The sequence below is a fragment of the Myxocyprinus asiaticus genome, chromosome 16, assembly GCF_019703515.2.
Source record: "Myxocyprinus asiaticus isolate MX2 ecotype Aquarium Trade chromosome 16, UBuf_Myxa_2, whole genome shotgun sequence".
NCBI classification, from domain to species: Eukaryota; Metazoa; Chordata; class Actinopteri; order Cypriniformes; family Catostomidae; genus Myxocyprinus; species Myxocyprinus asiaticus.
In genome coordinates this window covers 10,289,636-10,308,066 of record NC_059359.1, presented here as the reverse complement: position 1 = coordinate 10,308,066, position 18,431 = coordinate 10,289,636, and the positions used below count along the sequence as shown (strand labels likewise).

Genomic DNA, 18,431 nt, shown 5'->3' with positions numbered 1-18,431 from the left:
AGAGGCGCACACAATCCATGTTGCTTGAGGTCCAGTGTAAAGTTTCCACAGTCAGTGATGGTTTGGGGTGCCATGTCATCTGCTGGTGTTGGTCCACTGTGTTTTCTGAGGTCCAAGGTCAACGCAGCCGTATACCAGGAAGTTTTGGAGCACTTCATGCTTCCTGCTGCTGACCAACTTTATTGAGATGCAGATTTCATTTTCCAACAGGACTTGGCACCTGCACACCGTGCCAAAGCAACCAGTATCTGGTTTAAGGACCACGGTATCCCTGTTCTTAATTGGCCAGCAAACTCGCCTGACCTTAACCCCATAGAAAATCTATGGGGTATTGTGAAGAGGAAGATGCGTGGCGATATGCCAGACCCAACAATGCAGAAGAGCTGAAGGCCACTATCAGAGCAACCTGGGCTCTCATAACACCTGAGCAGTGCCACAGACTGATCGACTCCATGCCACGCCGCATTGCTGCAGTAATTCAGGCAAAAGGAGCCCCAACTAAGTATTGAGTGCTGTACATGCTCATACTTTTCGTGTTCATACTTTTCAGTTGGCCAAGATTTCTAAAAATCCTTTCTTTGTATTGGTCTTAAGTAATATTCTAATTTTCTGAGATATTGAATTTGGGATTTTCCTTAGTTTTCAGTTATAATCATCAAAATTAAAAGAAATAAACATTTGAAATGTATCAGTCTGTGTGTAATGAATGAATATAATATACAAGTTTTACTTTTTGAATGGAATTAGTGAAATAAATCAACTTTTTGATGATATTCTAATTCTATGACCAGCACCTGTAGATGTATAGCGCGTGTCAATGCATCTAACGAGCTGATTTTACAAAAGCTTTGTAAACGCAAAGAAAACAAGTCTATTGACATTGTCAATCAGTCTATTTAAATTCATAAGAAAAAAGTTGCACATTTAACACCTAAGTTGAGGATTTTCATCAACAGAATGTTAAATAATAAAAAATAAATGCTTAACTAAAACTTTGTGAACCCAGCTTACAATTTTTGGTTCTCAGAAGGTTTTGGGAACGTTAGTTTTTTTTTGGTTACGAAAAATATAACCTAAAGAGAACGTTCTTTGAACGTTAGGAATTGGTTCCCAAAAAATTGCCAAAGGGGAACGTTCTGTGTTTCCTGAGAAGGTATTTCTCACATTTCTCCATGAGATATTGGTTGTGATAATTGAAAGAAGCTTGAAAAGTTATGTTTAAATAAGATGGATTTTGAGGATGCATTAAAGGTATAGTTCACCCAAAAATGAAAATTCTCTCATTTACTCACCCTCATGCCATCCTACGTGTATATGACTTTCTTTCTTCTGCAGAACACAAAGATTTTTAGAAGAATATTTCAGCTCTGTAGGTTCATACAATGCAAGTGAATGGTGGCCAGAACTTTAAAGCTGCAAAAAGCATATACAGACAGCATAAAAGTAATCTATATGACTCCAGTGTTTAAATCCATGTCTTCAGAAGCAATTTGATAAGTGTGGGTGAGAAATAGGTAAATATTTAAAGGCGCAGTCACACATACCTTTGCACAGCCAAATTCAGCTGGCGAAGATGGCGTGGGCAGACACTGAGCACGTGTGCTTATTACCAGCAGAAATATAATTGTCAAGCAGCCTCTTTTTTAATGCTGCACTTTATACCCTGTGAGACTTTAGTTAAAAAGAAACTCACTGCTAAAATGATATCCTTGTCCATTGCGAATATTCAGTGTAGCTGTGTACGAAGCCCCGGCCACACAGAGGTCACTGTCAAAACATGCAACTTCCTATTGGTCAACGCAGTGAATTCGCCTGTCAAAGTTAACCAAACTTGAACTCCACACGAAATCCGCGAGGGGAAATTCTTCGCAACCGGAAGTCCATCACGTGAAAGTCACAATCACGTGGATTGCCATTGAGATTACTGTATTTCGCCCGTGGAATTTTCCTCCCTACCCAGTAGGTGGCGTTATGCACAAAGAATGCGAATCGCCAAAAAACAGAAGAAGAACTCTGTCCTCTCATGAATGTGCATAGGAGGGCTGGTCAAAGTGGAAATTTATAGTAAAACAAAAAAGGATGTAAATATTGATCCTTTAAGTTCATAGGTTCATAATGCACAACTGCCATGTTTAACAAGAGTTGTTTACAGTGGGTCTTTATTAATTCTTCATTTTTCTCTCTGCTTTAATTTAATTACATGCTTCTGAGTGTTATCATTTCCATCAGATGAACTTCACCTTTGTAAAGACCTTTATGAGTTATGAAGTATTATTCTGTCTTTGGTTAAGCCTGAATATCTGAGTAAACTTTTGAATAGAAAGACTTGGCCAGAATCCATAAAGAAAATTCCCAGCAAGAGTTGGTAAGAGTACCATCTGCATGTTTGTGCAGGAAGTCTGAATATACTGCGATTCCACTATTTAAGCCTACTTTTATCCTGTGAGAAAAGGGCAAGATTTAAGTCTTCATATGCATTCTGCACCTTGCCATATACACACCCTGGCACCCTCCTGAAATTACTGTTTCGAGTCTGTAATAATTGCCTAAGTCTCCCCGCCTTACCGACTCTGATCCACCTTTATTTTATCAAGCTATTGCATCAATATTCCACAACACATTAACTACAGCAACAATGCACACATCCCCACACTATGAAGTTTGGTCTCATAATGTTTCACTGTAATTTTGGGTTAGTTTTTGTCTTCTTTAATACAGGAAATGTATTTACGTATGCTCTACCTGACTAAGCATTACAAATGTTTTATTCTGAATGCTGAGGAGAAAGTTTGCCTGTTGTCGCTGGGCAGACTATCTGTAAAAATAACATAAAACAGTGAGCACACGTCTATTTGCCAAGCGAGGGGGATAAGCTTTCAAAGCAAAGAACAAAGCATCATGAGTGGTAATTGTGAATTAGTTGGAATAAGTTTCCAAATAAATTCGGCTAACTTTTGCACTATAACAATAAAAATAGTAAACACTGGACAGGTTAAGATGTCAACTGCAGACTTTTAAATGGTTTTACATAATTGCAGTGCAAATGTGCAGGTAGGCTACTACTTGAAGCTCCACCGCCAGAGGTCGCCAACAACCGAATAACGAAGTTAGGCGCAGTACAAGCTAGAAGGGTCTGTCTCGAGGGGTCAGGAATTGGCTGGTTAGCAGGTCTCTGTTAGCACCTGCTGGTAGATGCTGGAACTACACCACCCGATGGCAAAAAGCATGTTTCTCCAAAGACAGTCATTCAAAAGTCGCCATGTTTTATGACGAAATAAAAACTATTCCAAGAACCATTTCAATTCAGATTATTTCATTACATTATAGCACATCGTCATCCGGTGACGGATTGTTTTTGAAGGGCTCTTAAAATCGTGAAATTGATTTATATTTTTCCCCATCTTTTCCCATTGACGAGTGATTATTCACGTGACACCCGAGCGCCCATGAGCAAAGATGGCAGCCTCCATTTCGCCAGCTTTCTGGGAACCCTGCGCTAGCTGAGCACAGTTATAGAGATGAATGGGTTTGCTGACGGATAGCTCTCTCCAGATATGTTATCGCTCCATGGTCTGTCTGCGTCCTGCAAGACTACAACAAGGCACGCCCTCTTCAAATAACCGCCGAAATGCTGAAGTCTTGCAGCAACAGTTGGATGCCACGTGTTTTTATTTGTAGTCATGGAGCAACCCTACCAGTCTAAACCTAACCCCTAAACCTAACCCTAACTAAAAGTTAGTTAGTGAGGGGAAATGTGATGAAAAGGAGAAGATGTTAAGCTAAAAGGCTAACCGGCAAGCTTGTGAGCTAACTGAGCTAAAACAGAAGAGATAAATGTTCATTTTCAATATTGCTATCTACAGATTACTAATCCGATATGTAACATAATTTAAAAGTTATTATTTGTCATATTTACATAGCTAAGACAACATTAATCATACAGCGAAAGCAATAGAATGGCTTTGTGATTCAAGGGAGGAGGTATTTGGAATAGATAGTGGAACCACACATGTAAAACTACATGTATCTCACTGAGGACCGAAATACACCACAAGAGGGCAGACAGATAACATTTATTCTGACATAAACACATATGGGCAAGAATCCTCCAAGTGCTTGTTAAAGGGGTCGTGACATACTTTTAAATAAACACTATATTGCCAAAAGTATTCGCTCACCCATCCAAATAATTGAATTCAGGTGTTCCAATCACTTCCATGGCCACAGGTGTATAAAATGAAGCACCTAGGCATGTAGACTGCTTCTACAAACATTTGTGAAAGAGTGAGCCGCTCTCAGGAGCTCAGTGAATTCCAGCGTGGTACTGTGATAGGATGCCACCTGTGCAACAAGTCCAGTTGTGAAATTTCCTCACTACTAAATATTCCACAGTCAACTGTCAGTGGTATTATAACAAAGTGGAAGCGATTGGGGATGACAGCAACTCAGCCACGAAGTGGTAGGCCACGTAAAATGACAGAGCGGGGTCAGCGGATGCTGAGGTGCATAGTGCGCAGAGGTCACCAGCTTTCTGCAGAGTCAATCGCTACAGACCTCCAAAGTTCATGTGGCCTTCAGATTAGCTCAAGAACAGTGCATAAAGAGCTTCATGGAATGGGTTTCCATGGCCGAGCAGCTGCATCCAAGCCATACATCACCAAGTGCAATGCAAAGCGTCGGATGCAGTGGTGTAAAGCATGCCACCACTGGACTCTAGAGCAGTGGAGACGCGTTCTCTGGAGTGACGAATCACGCTTCTCCATCTGGCAATCTGATGGACGAGTCTGGGTTTGGCGGTTGCCAGGAGAACGGTACTTGTCTGACTGCATTGTGCCAACTGTGAAGTTTGGTGGAGGGGGGATTATGGTGTGGGGTTGTTGTTCAGGAGCTGGGCTTGGCCCCTTAGTTCCAGTGAAAGGAACTCTGAATGCTTCAGCATACCAAGAGATTTTGGACAATTCCATGCTCCCAACTTTGTGGGAACAGTTTGGGGATGGCCCCTTCCTGTTCCAACATGACTGCGCACTAGTGCACAAAGCAAGGTCCATAAAGACATGGATGAGCGAGTTTGATGTGGAAGAACTTGACTGGCCTGCACAGAGTCCTGACCTCAACCCGATAGAGCACCTTTGGGATGAATTAGAGTGAAGACTGCGAGCCAGGCCTTCTTGTCCAACATCAGTGTCTGACCTCACAAATGCGCTTCTGGAAGAATGGTCAAAAATTCCCATAAACACACTCCTAAACCTTGTGGAAAGCCTTCCCAAAAGAGTTGAAGCTGTTATGACGTCAGCCCACCCTTTGCAGCTATATTAAACCCTATGGATTAAGAATAGACGCATATGAACTTAAGTGACATCCCAAAGGCAGATGAGCAAATACTTTTGGCAATATAGTGTGTGTGTGTGTGTGTGTGTGTATATATATATATATATATATATATATATATATATATATATATAAATTGTATTATCTTCCCTGAGGTCCACTTATAATGTTATTAAAGTTTTTTTGCACCAGTCATAAATGAGTCATATATAATAATTTTCCACTCTGTCTCTGGCCCTCTGTCTAAAAAAGCTCGATTTTAAGCTGCCTGGCCATTTAAGATTTCAATGTAAACATCCCTGCTGTGATTGCCTAACATCGTGCAGCCCTTCCAATACAGGCATATTTGAAATGCAAACCGAAGAAAAACAATTCCACACAACATTAAAACTACATTTCAGGGTTAACACATAAGGTACACCCAACACATTTCATCTGAATGTATCAAACTGTTCACTCAAGCAGCACAATAAACTATCAAACAGTCATTACATTTTAAATATTCATGAATGAAATTTGTTACAGTTTTTCGTCCAATTTCAACTGCCCCATCTTTCAATAATAACAGTTCCTTTGCAAAGTTTGAATCATATCAGAATCAGCTTTATTGTCAAGTATGCTTACACATATAAGGAATTTGTCTTGGCGACAGGAGCTTCCAGTGTACAGCAATACAAAAACAATACAAAAACAGCAGCAAGACATAGATAATAATAAAAAATAAAAAATATTTATACACATATGTACATACATACACATTCGTAGTACAATCTAATACAAATCTGTTATCTGTTATGTACAGTGCAAATGTTTTTTTTTTGTTTGTTTTTTTCAGAGGAATGAAATGGCAGAAGAGGTTGGATGTGTTGAATAAATATAAAAAAGACTAAATTGTGTATTGCACATAGTTATTGCTCAATGGGGCAATTTAACTGTTCATGAGATGGATAGCCTGAGGGAAAAAACTGTTCCTGTGCCTGACGGTTCTGATGCTCAGAGCTCTGAATCATCAGCTAGAAGGCAACAGTTCAAAAAGGTAGTGGGCAGGGTGAGAGGGGTCCAGAGTGATTTTTCCAGCCTTTTTCCTCAATCTGGAAGTGTATAGTTCTTGAAGGGGGGGCAGGGGGCAACCAATAATCCTCTCAGCAGTCTGAACTGTCCTTTGTAGTCTTCTGATGTCTGATTTTGTGGCTGAACCAAACCAGACAGTTACTGAAGTGCAGAGGACAGACTCAATGATCAAATCAAATAAAAAAAATAAAAAAAATAAAATCACTTTATTGTCACACAGCCATACACACAAGTGTAATGGTGTGTGAAATTCTTGGGTGCAGTTCCGATCAACATAGCAGTCGTAACAGTGATGAGACATATACCAATTTACAATAACATCAAATTAACACAGCACAATTTAAACGTCTGATATACACATAATTACACACAACAATATACAAATAATAACATATACTGTATAGTATACAATACGCACTATATAGATACACATTATTTAATAAAAATAAAAAATAAAAAAGTATATATATATATATATATATATATATATATATATATATATATATATATATATATATATAGAATGTACAGTATTGTACTGTTTTGACATTCAGGCTGTCGGTTGATAGTCAGTTGTTAAGAGAGAATATAATATAATAATAATATAATTTATGACAGTCCGGTGTGAGATATAAGAGTAAGAGTTATAAAGGGCAGTGCTGATGTATTTTGATCGTGGGAGATCAAGAGTTCAGAAGTCTGATTGCTTGGGGGAAGAAGCTGTCATGGAGACGGCTGGTGCGGGTCCTGATGCTGCGATACCGCCTGCCTGATGGTAGCAGTGAGAACAGCCCGTGGCTCGAGTGGCTGGAGTCTCTGATGATCCTCCGAGCTTTTTTCACACACTGCCTTGTATATATTTCCTGGAGGGAGGGAAGCTCACCTCCGATGATGTGTCTAGCAGTTCGCACCACCCTTTGCAGTGCTTTGCGGTTGTGGGCGGTGCTATTGCCGTACCAGGCGGAGATGCAGCCAGTCAGGATGCTCTCTACAGTGCAGGTGTAGAACTGTGTGAGGATGTGGCGGTTCATTCCAAACTTCCTCAGCCGTCTCAGGAAGAAGAGGCTCTGATGAGCCTTCTTCGCAACGACTTCAGTGTGGATGGACCATGCGAGTTCCTCAGTGATGTGGACACCCAGGAACTTGAAGCTGCTGACTCTCTCCACTGGTGCTCTATTGATGGTGATGGGACTGTGTTCTCTGTCCTTTCTTCTGAAGTCCACCACAAGCTCCTTTGTCTTACTGACGTTGAGGGAGAGGTTGTGCTCCTGACACCAGTGTGTCAGAGTGTGCACCTCCTCTCTGTAGGCTGCTTCATCATTGTCAGTGATCAGACCTACCACCGTCGTGTCATCAGCAAACTTAATGATGGTATTGGAGCTATGTGTTGCCACACAGTCATGTGTGTACAGGGAATACAGTAGTGGGCTGAGAACACAGCCCTGTGGGGCTCCAGTGTTGAGGGTTAGTGATGAGGAGATGTTGCTGCCTATTCTAACCACCTGGCGTCTGCTTGACAGGAAGTCCAGGATCCAGCTGCACAGCGAGCTGTTTAAGCCCAGAGCCCGGAGTTTCTCATCTAGCTTGGAGGGCACTATGGTGTTGAATGCTGAGCTGTAGTCTACAAACAGCATTCTCACATAAGTGTTCTTTTTTTCCAGGTGGGAGAGAGCAGTGTGTATTGTAGATGCAATGGCATCATCAGTGGAGCAGTTGTTGCGGTAAGCAAACTGCAATGGGTCAAGAGAGAGAGGCAGCACAGAGCAGATGTAATCTCTGATTAGTCTCTCAAAGCATTTGCTGATGATGGGGGTCAGAGCAACAGGACGCCAGTCATTTAAGCAAGTTATTTTTGATTGCTTTGGAACAGGCACAATGGTGGATGTTTTAAAGCATGTGGGGACTACAGACAAAGAGAGGGAAAGGTTGAAAATGTCTGTAAAAACACCAGCCAGCTGGTTCGCGCACGCTCTGATGACACGGCCCGGAATGCCATCTGGACCCGCGGCTTTGCGGATATTCACCTGTCGGAAGGATCGGGTTACATCCGCTACAGAGACAGAGAGTGAATTAACCTCTGGAGCTTCGGCCGCGAGAGCTCTCTCCGCGAGGGCGGTGTTATTTCCCTCAAAACGAGCATAAAAAGTATTTAGCTCATCCGGGAGAGAGGCAGCGGTGTTCATGGTGGAGTTTTTATTCCCTTTAAAGTCCGTGATGATGTTAATTCCCTGCCACATGCTTCTAGAGTTGGTGGTGTTAAACTGTCCTTCAATCTTGCTCCTGTACTGGCGTTTTGCTGTTCTGATAGTTTTTCAGAGGGCACAGCTGGCTTGTTTATGCTCCTCTGCGTTCCCGGAATTAAAAGCGGAGGTCCGCGCATTAAGTGCCGCGCGAACATCGTTATTTATCCATGGTTTCTGGTTCAGATAGATCCGTGTTGTTCTGGTCGGAACCACGTCCTCCACGCACTTTTTGATGAAACACATTACGCTATCAGTGTAAAGCTCGATGTCGTCATCAGAGGCGGACCGGAACATCTCCCAGTCCGTGTGATCAAAACAGTCCTGTAGTGTAGAGTCTGATTGGTCCGACCAGCACTGGATCGTTCTGAGAGTGGGTGCTTCCTGTTTCAGTTTCTGCCTGTAAGCGGGCAGAAGTAGAATGGAAGAGTGATTCGATTTGCCATATGGTGGGCGGGGGAGGGATTTGTAGCCATCCCGGAAGGGAGAGTAGCAATGGTCCAAAACCCGGTCCCCTCATGTGTTGAAACTAATGTGCTGGTGGTATTTTGGTGCGACTGATTTTAAACTGGCTTTATTAAAGTCCCCGGTCACAATGAACGTGGCCTCAGGGTGCGCGGTTTCCTGCTCACTTATAATCCCATACAGTTCCTTGAGTACCCGGTCTGTGTCGGCTTGTGGGGGAATGTACACAGCTGTGATAATGACCGCTGTGAATTTCCTCGGTAGCCAGAATGGTCGACACAGAAGCATGAGAAATTCCAGATCAGGAGAGCAGAAAGACTTGATAGAATGTACGTTCCTCTGAACACACCAGGAGTTGTTGATCATAAAACATACACCACCACCTCTGCTTTTACCTGAGAGGTCTTTCGCTCTGTCCGCTCGGTGCACGGAGAACCCCGCGGGTTCAATGGCTGAGTCTGGAATCTCCGCAGACATCCAAGTTTCCGTAAGGCAGATAATGCAGCAGTCCCTCGTCTCTCGTTGGAAAGAGATCCGCGCTTTCAGCTCGCAGAGCTTGTTATCCAGAGACTGATCATTTGCCAGTAAAATAGTGGGTAGCGGGGGTCGATTTGTGTGGCGTCTTACTCTGATGAGAACGCCGGCTCTGTTTCCTCTTTTCCTTTTGCGTTTCCGCGTCCGGACTGCCCAGACAAAGGGCTCCGCTTGCGTGTTTGTAAACAGCGGGTCGGCATTGAGAAATTTGAAGTCCGGTTTACGGTGTGAAATTGCTGAACCAATGTCCAAAAGTGTTTGTCTGTCATAGACAATAAGGCAGACAACATCCAAGACAAAAAACATAAGAATTGTGAACAAAACAAACAAAACACTACTATGTTGTGTCGGAGCTCGCAACGCAGCAGCCATACTCGGCGCCATCTTGAGTCCATATGACTGCTGAGTAGAACTGTATCAGCAGCACCTGTGGCAGGTTGAACTTCCTCAACTGGCAAAGGAAGTACATCCTCTGCTGGGCCTTTTTCACAATGGAGTCAATGTGTTGAGCGTGTTCAGCTCAAGCTTGTTTTGACTGCACCAGACAGCCAGCTGTTCAACCTCCCTTCTGTATGCAGACTCATCGTCACCTTGGATGAGGCCGATGACATTGGTGTCGTCTGCAAACTTCAGGAGCTTGACAGAGGGGTCCTTGGTGATGCAGTCATTGGTGTAGAGGGAGAAGAGTAGTGGGGAGAGCACACATCCCTGGGGGGCACCAGTGCTGATTGTACAGGTGCTGGAAGTGAGTTTCCCCTGTCTCACAAGCTGCTGCCTGTCCGTCAGAAAGCTGGTAATCCACTGACAGACAGACATGGGGAACAGAGAGTTGGTGTAGTTTAGTCCAGAGAATAGCTGGGATGATGGTGTTGAAAGCTGAACTGAAGTCCACAAAAAGGATCCTTGCATATGTCCCTGGTCTGTCCAGATGTTGCAGGATATGATGCAATCCCATGTTGACTGCATCATCCACAGACCTGTTTGCTTGATAAGCAAATTGAAGGGGATCTAGAAAGGGTTCAGTGATGTTCTTCAGGTGGGCCAACACCAGTCTCTCAAATGATTTCATGACCACAGACGTCAGGGCGACAGGTCTGTAGTCATTAAGTCCTGTGATTTTTGGTTTCTTTGGGACAGGAATAATGATTGTGCATTTGAAGCAGCATGGGACTTCACACTGCTCCAGTGATCTATTGAAGATCTGTGTGAAGATGGGAGCCAGCTGTTTGCACAGGATCGAAGACACGCTTGTGAGACGCCATCTGGGCCTGAAGCTTTCCTTGTCTTTTGTTTCCAAAAGACCCGGCTCACTTCATCTTCAAAAATCTTAAGTGCAGGAGGTGTTGGTGTTTGTGTCAAGTGAAGTTCAGAGTGAGTGTGGGGTGTGAGATTGAACTGTTGTGACTGTTTCACAAGCAATTAACACTGAAATCTTCTGAATGCACAAACGTAATTCAATCCATGGTGATGTTGGGTGCTTCAACTGACTTCAACAGGCCAAAGCAGAGACGCTGGTCTTCACATCTCACATTTTCCCAGTTTGTTTACACACAGAAGGGCATTTGTTTCTCTCAGTCAGTGGCAGCAGCAGAATGAGACACTTTTAAAACGTGGCACACATCGTCGAAAATGTATCAAAATGATTAAAGACGTCCATCAAGTGCATGTTTACAAAAAAACAGCAATTAAAAATAGTATAGATGGGTGCAAAAACGGTCCAGCGTGCCTTCCAAATAGCACAACAGCAAGACAGTGCAGCTGAATGAAACACAATGGGGTCTCCATTTTAGAGTTATAACTTGACATTGCGTCTTTTAAAAGCAGCGTGAGATGTATGATAACAGTCAAAGCTGTTCATCTAGTGCACGTTTATGTAGAAAAACATTTAAATCCAGACAGGCACATGAAGGTGTTCTGTGTAAGTCCACTTTGGATGAATCTCCCATGACATGCCCATCTCTCTCCTCTTCACCTGCTGTGGGACTGACTGAGCATCAGTGGGCGGGTCCAAGGGTGCAATGATGGAAAAATAGGCATTGCATATGCAGATGTATTTGGTCCTTGTGATGTAAAGTTCCACGAATTCCAAATGAACCATTTTGCAGCTTGGTTTAAATAAATGCTCTATATCTATTAAGGAGGAAGTGATCAGTTCTGAAACTTACAGTATGTTTTTATAGTACAATGACCTCTTATATGTCAAAAGATCAAGGAACATTTTTTTCCTCACGTCATGATCCCTTTAGGTTGTTTAAATAATTAAATCAGAGGCTAGGAGTTTTTATGGTTATATTCTGAAGGGTAGGCTATTAACAACACCAGAGTTTTTGCTATTTCCTAGATTTGCGTATATGGGACGTTTGAGCATAATTACACTTCATATGGGACATACGTTTCCGATGTGGGAATGGGGGATCTTTCCCCTTGAGCATTTTGCCGTTTTCAATACGGGACACGCGTTTTGCCGTTCAACAGGGGCATTAGGGGCTCCTCGAGTATTTGTGCCGCTTCAAGTATTTTGCCACTTAAATACAGGACACGATGCCAGGGGTGTTTCAACAGTTGGCAACCCAACTCTTTCAAGAAGAGCTGCAGGAAGATCCCCAAAACAGGGCGGGAACTTCAAACCACCAGCAAAGATATAAGAAGCCCCTAACCTTAAGCGTGAGTGGAACTGATGCCCCCTTTTGGAGTTGGTGCAACCCCCTTTTGGAGTAACCCTGCCCCCTTATGGAGTATCTCCACCCTCTTTTGGAGATTCCGCCTCCATTTAGAGATCGCAACATGTAATGACATTTTGTGGGCACGGTGGGGTTTGTGTGTGATTGCATAGTTGCAATTCTGTACATATTTAGCCACCATTGTGAGAAACTCAGTATCTTTCTCCCTCTGTTACAACTCAACCGCTACCTCTTTTGCAGACATTTTGGACTATACATACATTTGGGATGACCTACTTTGAAGTAGTCAAAACTGACTTCTAAACAGAAGTCTGCACAGTTCTACGCTGTTCTTTTTTGGTCTTGTTTAGTCAGGCATGTAATTGACATGCTGAACTTAAGAAATCAATTACAACAACCGAGCACCATGATGAAATGCTATAAATCAGATTTGAGCCATTGGGAAAGCTTTCACACTGACTTTGCTGGACAATAAACAGTGCTTGAATGAGTATTCAGGATGTGCATGAGTCATGTTTCCATATTAGCTGGAATGCAATCGCCATCTTGCACTTCCCTTCAGATATTTCCTAACCTTCATATATTCGGCATGATTTTTCACTAAGGAATGTATTCCTTCATATTTTCCTTTCCACCTTATAGCAGTGTTATAACAACCAAAGTGAAAGCATTTCCAAATGATTTATTACCTTAACAAAGTATACATATTAAATGTGCATTCCCTCCTTTCTGTTTTCAAGGCATTCCCTTGGAAAGGGTTAGTGTTTTGCTAGTTCTAGGCTATTTTTCCTAGTAACTAGCACTGAAACACCTACTTACCTGTAAGTACATGCTGCTCTGGATAAATGCATCTGCTAAATGCTTTAAATGTAAATATAAATGGGTAGCATGCCTACCACATCATTTTGCTACAAAGAAAAGTCACATTGACTAAATAGTAATAGGATGATTAATTTAAAACTGCATTTACTGTTTTATTACCATGCAACAAATAACATTTTGGAATAATTATTCAAAAATTGTATTGGTTACATAAAACAGTACCTACCGTTTTAAATGATTATCTAATGTATTACCACGTGATCTGAGTCCCAAATTCTTCCTTAAGCAGTGGAGGCAGTTGTAGTTTAGTTATAGTTAGTCTCTTTGGATGTTCATTTTAATTTGGAAAAAGAGAAGGTAACACAATATTAGAAGTAAATACTTTTTATAGCACAGTGTACAAAACAATGTGACTTACACTCAGAAAGCCAAAAATACATTCTTTAAACTTTACAGTACTGGTGCATATTATAATAATATATGGATTCTGTGAAAAGCAAAAATACACTTCAACTCTTGCAACAATACTTTGAGTCTGCATCAAAACTTCATGAACACCTCACTTCAGCCAAAACCTTCTGTAAATGCAGTCGCTGAATCAAATCTACACCACATGATATGCTGTCAAATAAATGATGTAAACATTCTTGTGGATAAATGTCCGTTTAGCTACAGACATTTTAGATAAATATACCAAAATATACCAGTTTGCTCTACAAATAAACCACTTAGAGCTGCAAAATTCATGTATGTATTCATGTATGTCAAAGTATGGTCCCAGCACTGAGCAGGATGAGATAAGAGACAATTAGATTATTAAGGCATTTAAGTTTTGATGAAAAGAAATTTGCTCTTGAATACAGCATGTACAACATTGTCCCTTTCAGGTCCTTAAAGCACCAATCATAGATCTAGAACAAACGAAGAATTTTCCTCGCTACTTCCTGCTGATAAGACTGTGTCTTCGTCATCTTACACTGCGGCACCTTTGGAAGAATGTTAAGAGGAAATTAAAAAAACATGCAATAAAACTGAGCAAATTCTGAGTCAATCTACTAGTGTTCAGCCTATTTTAACATTGTTTTTTATTATTTCTTTCCTCCTGCATAAAAAAGGATTTTTATATTACACAATTTACTTTTATATATGAACTATATATATATATATATATATATATATATATATATATATATATATTTCTCAATTTATGTAAAACAGACTCACCAGTAGGTTGAGAGCCACAAGTGACCTTATAAGAGGTCCATATACTGATTGCAATGAGAAAAGTAGCCATAAAACCAAACACCTGTGAAGGTTTATGTAAAAACAGAGGCATTAGTAGCAGGTAAGATAGAAACAGTATTCTGCACATATAACTGTATTTGTCTTTGATGCCAAAATAGACCTTTATAAGATTTCAAGCACCTCCCAATAACTCGTGCACCATGTGATTCAGAATTACAGATATGCACTTCCTGTTTCCTCTTCCTTACACAAGAGGGCTGTGTGTTTATCCCTGGCCAGTCAGCAGCATGCACTGCACATATTGCAAACACAAAAGGGCACTCACAGATCCAGCGACTAAAGCTGAGATCCCATGACTCTTCACAGCCGCAACTATAGAGGCAATGAAGACTAGGATACCTCCCACAGCATAATGTAAAAACTCCTGTAAAAGAACGGCATGAGTCAGTATATATATATATATATATATATATATATATATATATATATATCATTGAAATGTAACAGAAAGTAGCTAAACAACGCTCTCAGTCATTGAGCAAAATAATACATTTTGTTTTAAAAAAGAGTGGTCAAGAACTGTGCTGCCTTACCGTCAATGTCCAGTTAATGCATGCGATTTTGCTTTGAAGTCTCATCATGTACATCAAGAAAAAGATGAGGAAGACAATGAGGAACCACACGGTGACCACCTCAAAGTACCGAAATGCAGAGTAATCGGTCCATCGCTTTTCACAGTGCACACATAGGAAGGCAATCAGAAGGGTTACCTGTTCAAACAAAATTAAATTAAACAAATTTAACTACACCTTTTATCCTTCAGTCAAATACTAATGTGAGTACTCTGACAGAAATATAACAACAGAAGTGACAAAATGATTTTCTCAGTATAACACAGAATAACAAATCTTTTTCCTTTTTATTTTTTTTTTTTAATATTATATCATTTTTTATATTTTCATTTTGTAAATATATAAACACATTTTTATCAGTATTGAAAGTGAGGCCAACTGATATGTTGAATATTACATTTATTGGGGTTAATTCTGTTGGGCCCTTCATTGAGGCCCCACATGCTGCAGAGTAGCAGCGCAAATCTCTCTCATCACTGTGTCCATTTTAGCAGCCAGTTGTTCCTGAGCGTCCGGGGTGTGTGAGTGTTAACAAATTATCCCTGCTTGTTAGCCACCCAACCCCCGACTTCAACACACAAACATACACACACACACACACACACTAAAACAAACCCTAAAATATAACAGCCATTCTAAGTAGTGAATAAATACATAATTGAGACTCTTTATGAACCTTTTTTTCCGCTTTTGAGGATGTTCCCCACACAAAAAGAGTCCTTTGTAAGTACCAGTACCATGGTGCGATGATGGTATAAGATGGTAATGCCATGATACTCTGATATCAGAATCAGAATGAGCTTTATTGCCAAGTATGCTTACACATACAAGGAATTTGTCTTGGTGACAGAAGCTTCCAATGCACAAGCAATACAACAACAAGACAGAGATAATAATAATAAAATAGAATAAAAATAAAAAGAGAATATATATATATATATATATATATATATATATATATATATACTGTAGCATGGCACCATAGTAATGTCCAAAACCATGTTGGTACTATGGTACATGGTGGTATCATGGTACTTTTGGCATTTTTGTTAATTGTGTATTTATTATTATTATTATTATTATTTAGATTTATTTAACTTATCGGGACATTTTCAGCATTTCCCCCAATAAAAATACATTTGCTGTGCACTCAAGCAAATAAATTCAGTGGAAAGTTCCGTTAATCAGCAAATGATGGCACTCTTGTAAAATAATCATCTTAATCTACGTGTAAAAAAAAAAACAAAAAAAAAACATCTGTCTGCTTGGGATTATATTCATTAACTAATCTTACAGCATGATATAAATGATGTGACGGAAGTATAACTTTCTCTTACCACTTGCCCAATTTTCAGTAATCCTTGATATGAACGCGCATAACCGATGTTGCAAAATCCTCCATCCGATGGTGATGTAGTAGTAGTAGTAGTCACAACAGTGTGAGACATTGTGATATATTTATAAATCTAACGTGAAAGCGCACTTTAGAAAATCATTAAAAAAAAAAAAAAGGCTATATAAAGCAGCTCAACTGGGGACAAATGGTTGAGTCAGTGTTTGAAACACCGCATCAGGGTGTGACCATTGGGTAAAGTTAATAACTCTTTACAGTAACCTTTTTCATACGGGACACAAAGTTGCCTTTGTCCACAAGGTGCGCATTGAGGCTCAAAAACCTCAATCCTCCTTTGAGGGACATTCAAACCTCTAGACGTTTTTGTCTTAGTGGAGATATTTATAGAGTAAACCTATGTTGTTAAATCTAATAAATACAAAGATTGGTACCAGATATACAAATGTAAATCTACCACAGCAATCTTTATAAAATTATTAAGTAGCCTAAAATGTAAAAGTTTGTATTGACAAACGACTGCGATTGGTCAATTCTGATCATCGCTGAGAAAAGTAACAGATACACGTGACAACGCCGTCCACGTGCTAGTTCAGTAGAGGTCTGGGTAGTACTTTTCACCGTATAATCGTAACACTGAGAAATTGTAATAGCAATTGAATTGAAAATAAAATGTGAAGGTTTAAAACAGAACAATTATTATTCAAACCAGTCGTGTCTGACCAAGTAGGAACAACTTATGGGCCGCCAAGCCCCGCCCATTAAAAAGCCCGGTTTGATGCTGCTTGCCATGCTACTCTGTTGTTATTCTCTCTCTCTCTCTCTCTCTCTCTTTCTCTCTCTCTCTCTGTGTGTGTGTGTCACAATAAGAGGGACTAAAATAGCAGCACTAAACTATTTCATTTAAAATTTGTGGTTATAATTTGGATTTGTGGTCAAGATTATTTTAAAACCTTAAAAGTATATATATATTTATATTTATATATAATTTATAAAATATATATTTATATTATATATATATATATATATATATATATATATATATATATATATATATATATATATATATACATGTTTAAAGAACGTTACACATGATAGCTTACTTCACATGTTGGAAACAGCCAGACAGCTGTTAAACCGATTTATATAAAGCTACACTATGTAACTTTTGGCCCCCTAGCAGTTAAAAAATAAAACTGCATGTGTCTTGCAGAAGAACATTGTTTTGGTTGTGCTTCGGCTCTGCTCCTCTGCGCAGATGAATGTGGTTCGAGGTACACTGGATACAGGACATCTTATCAGAGCGAATGGACAAATAAACAATGAAAGAAAGGAAAAGACGGATATCCAAATACAAGTCATCTGAGCAGGTAAGTGGCATATCTTATGCTGTTGTTTTGACTTATTGGAAACATTGATGTTTTGAAATAAATGATGTTACAAAAGTTAGGCAACATTCGTTAACATTAGACATAATGATTGCTAGTCTGATAAGGTCAAACGTTGTAAAGTTTTTATAACTGCAGGATATTCTGGCCAAACAGACCACAGTAGTAACAAATTTATAGATTGTCATTGTTACCAACCAGTGGTCAACATAATTTCAAGACTCTCATGTCCTTGGCAAGCCTAGGACTAAAGGATTTATTGATATAAATTATTGCCGTTATAAAGAAAAATACACACGTGTGCTAGCAAGAGAAAAGTTCTGCACCGATTACAGTATAATTATTGTATTTCACTACACACACACAGGTGTATGTGTGTGTGTGTGATTACACAACTATACATAAACCATATCAATAAAAATTATATATATATATATATATATATATATATATATATATATAATAAAATATTTTACCTGTTGAGTAAGAAAAAACATCTCTGGGTCGCTTTTTCATCCTTTCAGTTGTCATCACCTCTGAAAAGCCGTTGTTGATTCAGGTTTTATTATGGAGTCTGTCGCTTTCCCTTTTTGCTTGAAGACTCTGCTCTGTTTGGGGTTTCTTTGTTTTTACATCCGGTGATCACCCGGAAGTTTGCCATTTTGAATGATCCA

General features: G+C 40.0%; 1 protein-coding gene across 1 annotated transcript; it reads right to left on the bottom strand.

The window, feature by feature from the left end:
* Positions 1-13,509: 13,509 nt before the first annotated feature.
* Positions 13,510-16,613, bottom strand: LOC127454527 (CKLF-like MARVEL transmembrane domain-containing protein 7). The gene is made up of 5 exons (XM_051721822.1): positions 16,356-16,613; positions 14,980-15,156; positions 14,712-14,810; positions 14,366-14,447; positions 13,510-14,127 (listed from the first exon to the last, which is right to left on the bottom strand). The coding sequence occupies exons 1-5, from the start codon at positions 16,464-16,466 to the stop codon at positions 14,114-14,116; spliced, it is 483 nt and encodes a 160-aa protein (XP_051577782.1). The 5' UTR covers positions 16,467-16,613; the 3' UTR covers positions 13,510-14,113.
* Positions 16,614-18,431: the final 1,818 nt, after the last annotated feature.

Excerpts from the sequence above, each read along its gene's own strand:
- LOC127454527 (XM_051721822.1), bottom strand. The coding sequence starts at position 16,466 with ATGTCTCACACTGTTGTGACTACTACTACTACTACATCACCATCGGAT. Across the intron at positions 14,811-14,979 it reads GCATTAACTGGACATTGACG|GAGTTTTTACATTATGCTGT; the intron begins GTAAGGCAGCAC and ends GTTCTTTTACAG. Across the intron at positions 14,448-14,711 it reads CAGCTTTAGTCGCTGGATCT|GTGTTTGGTTTTATGGCTAC; the intron begins GTGAGTGCCCTT and ends AAACCTTCACAG.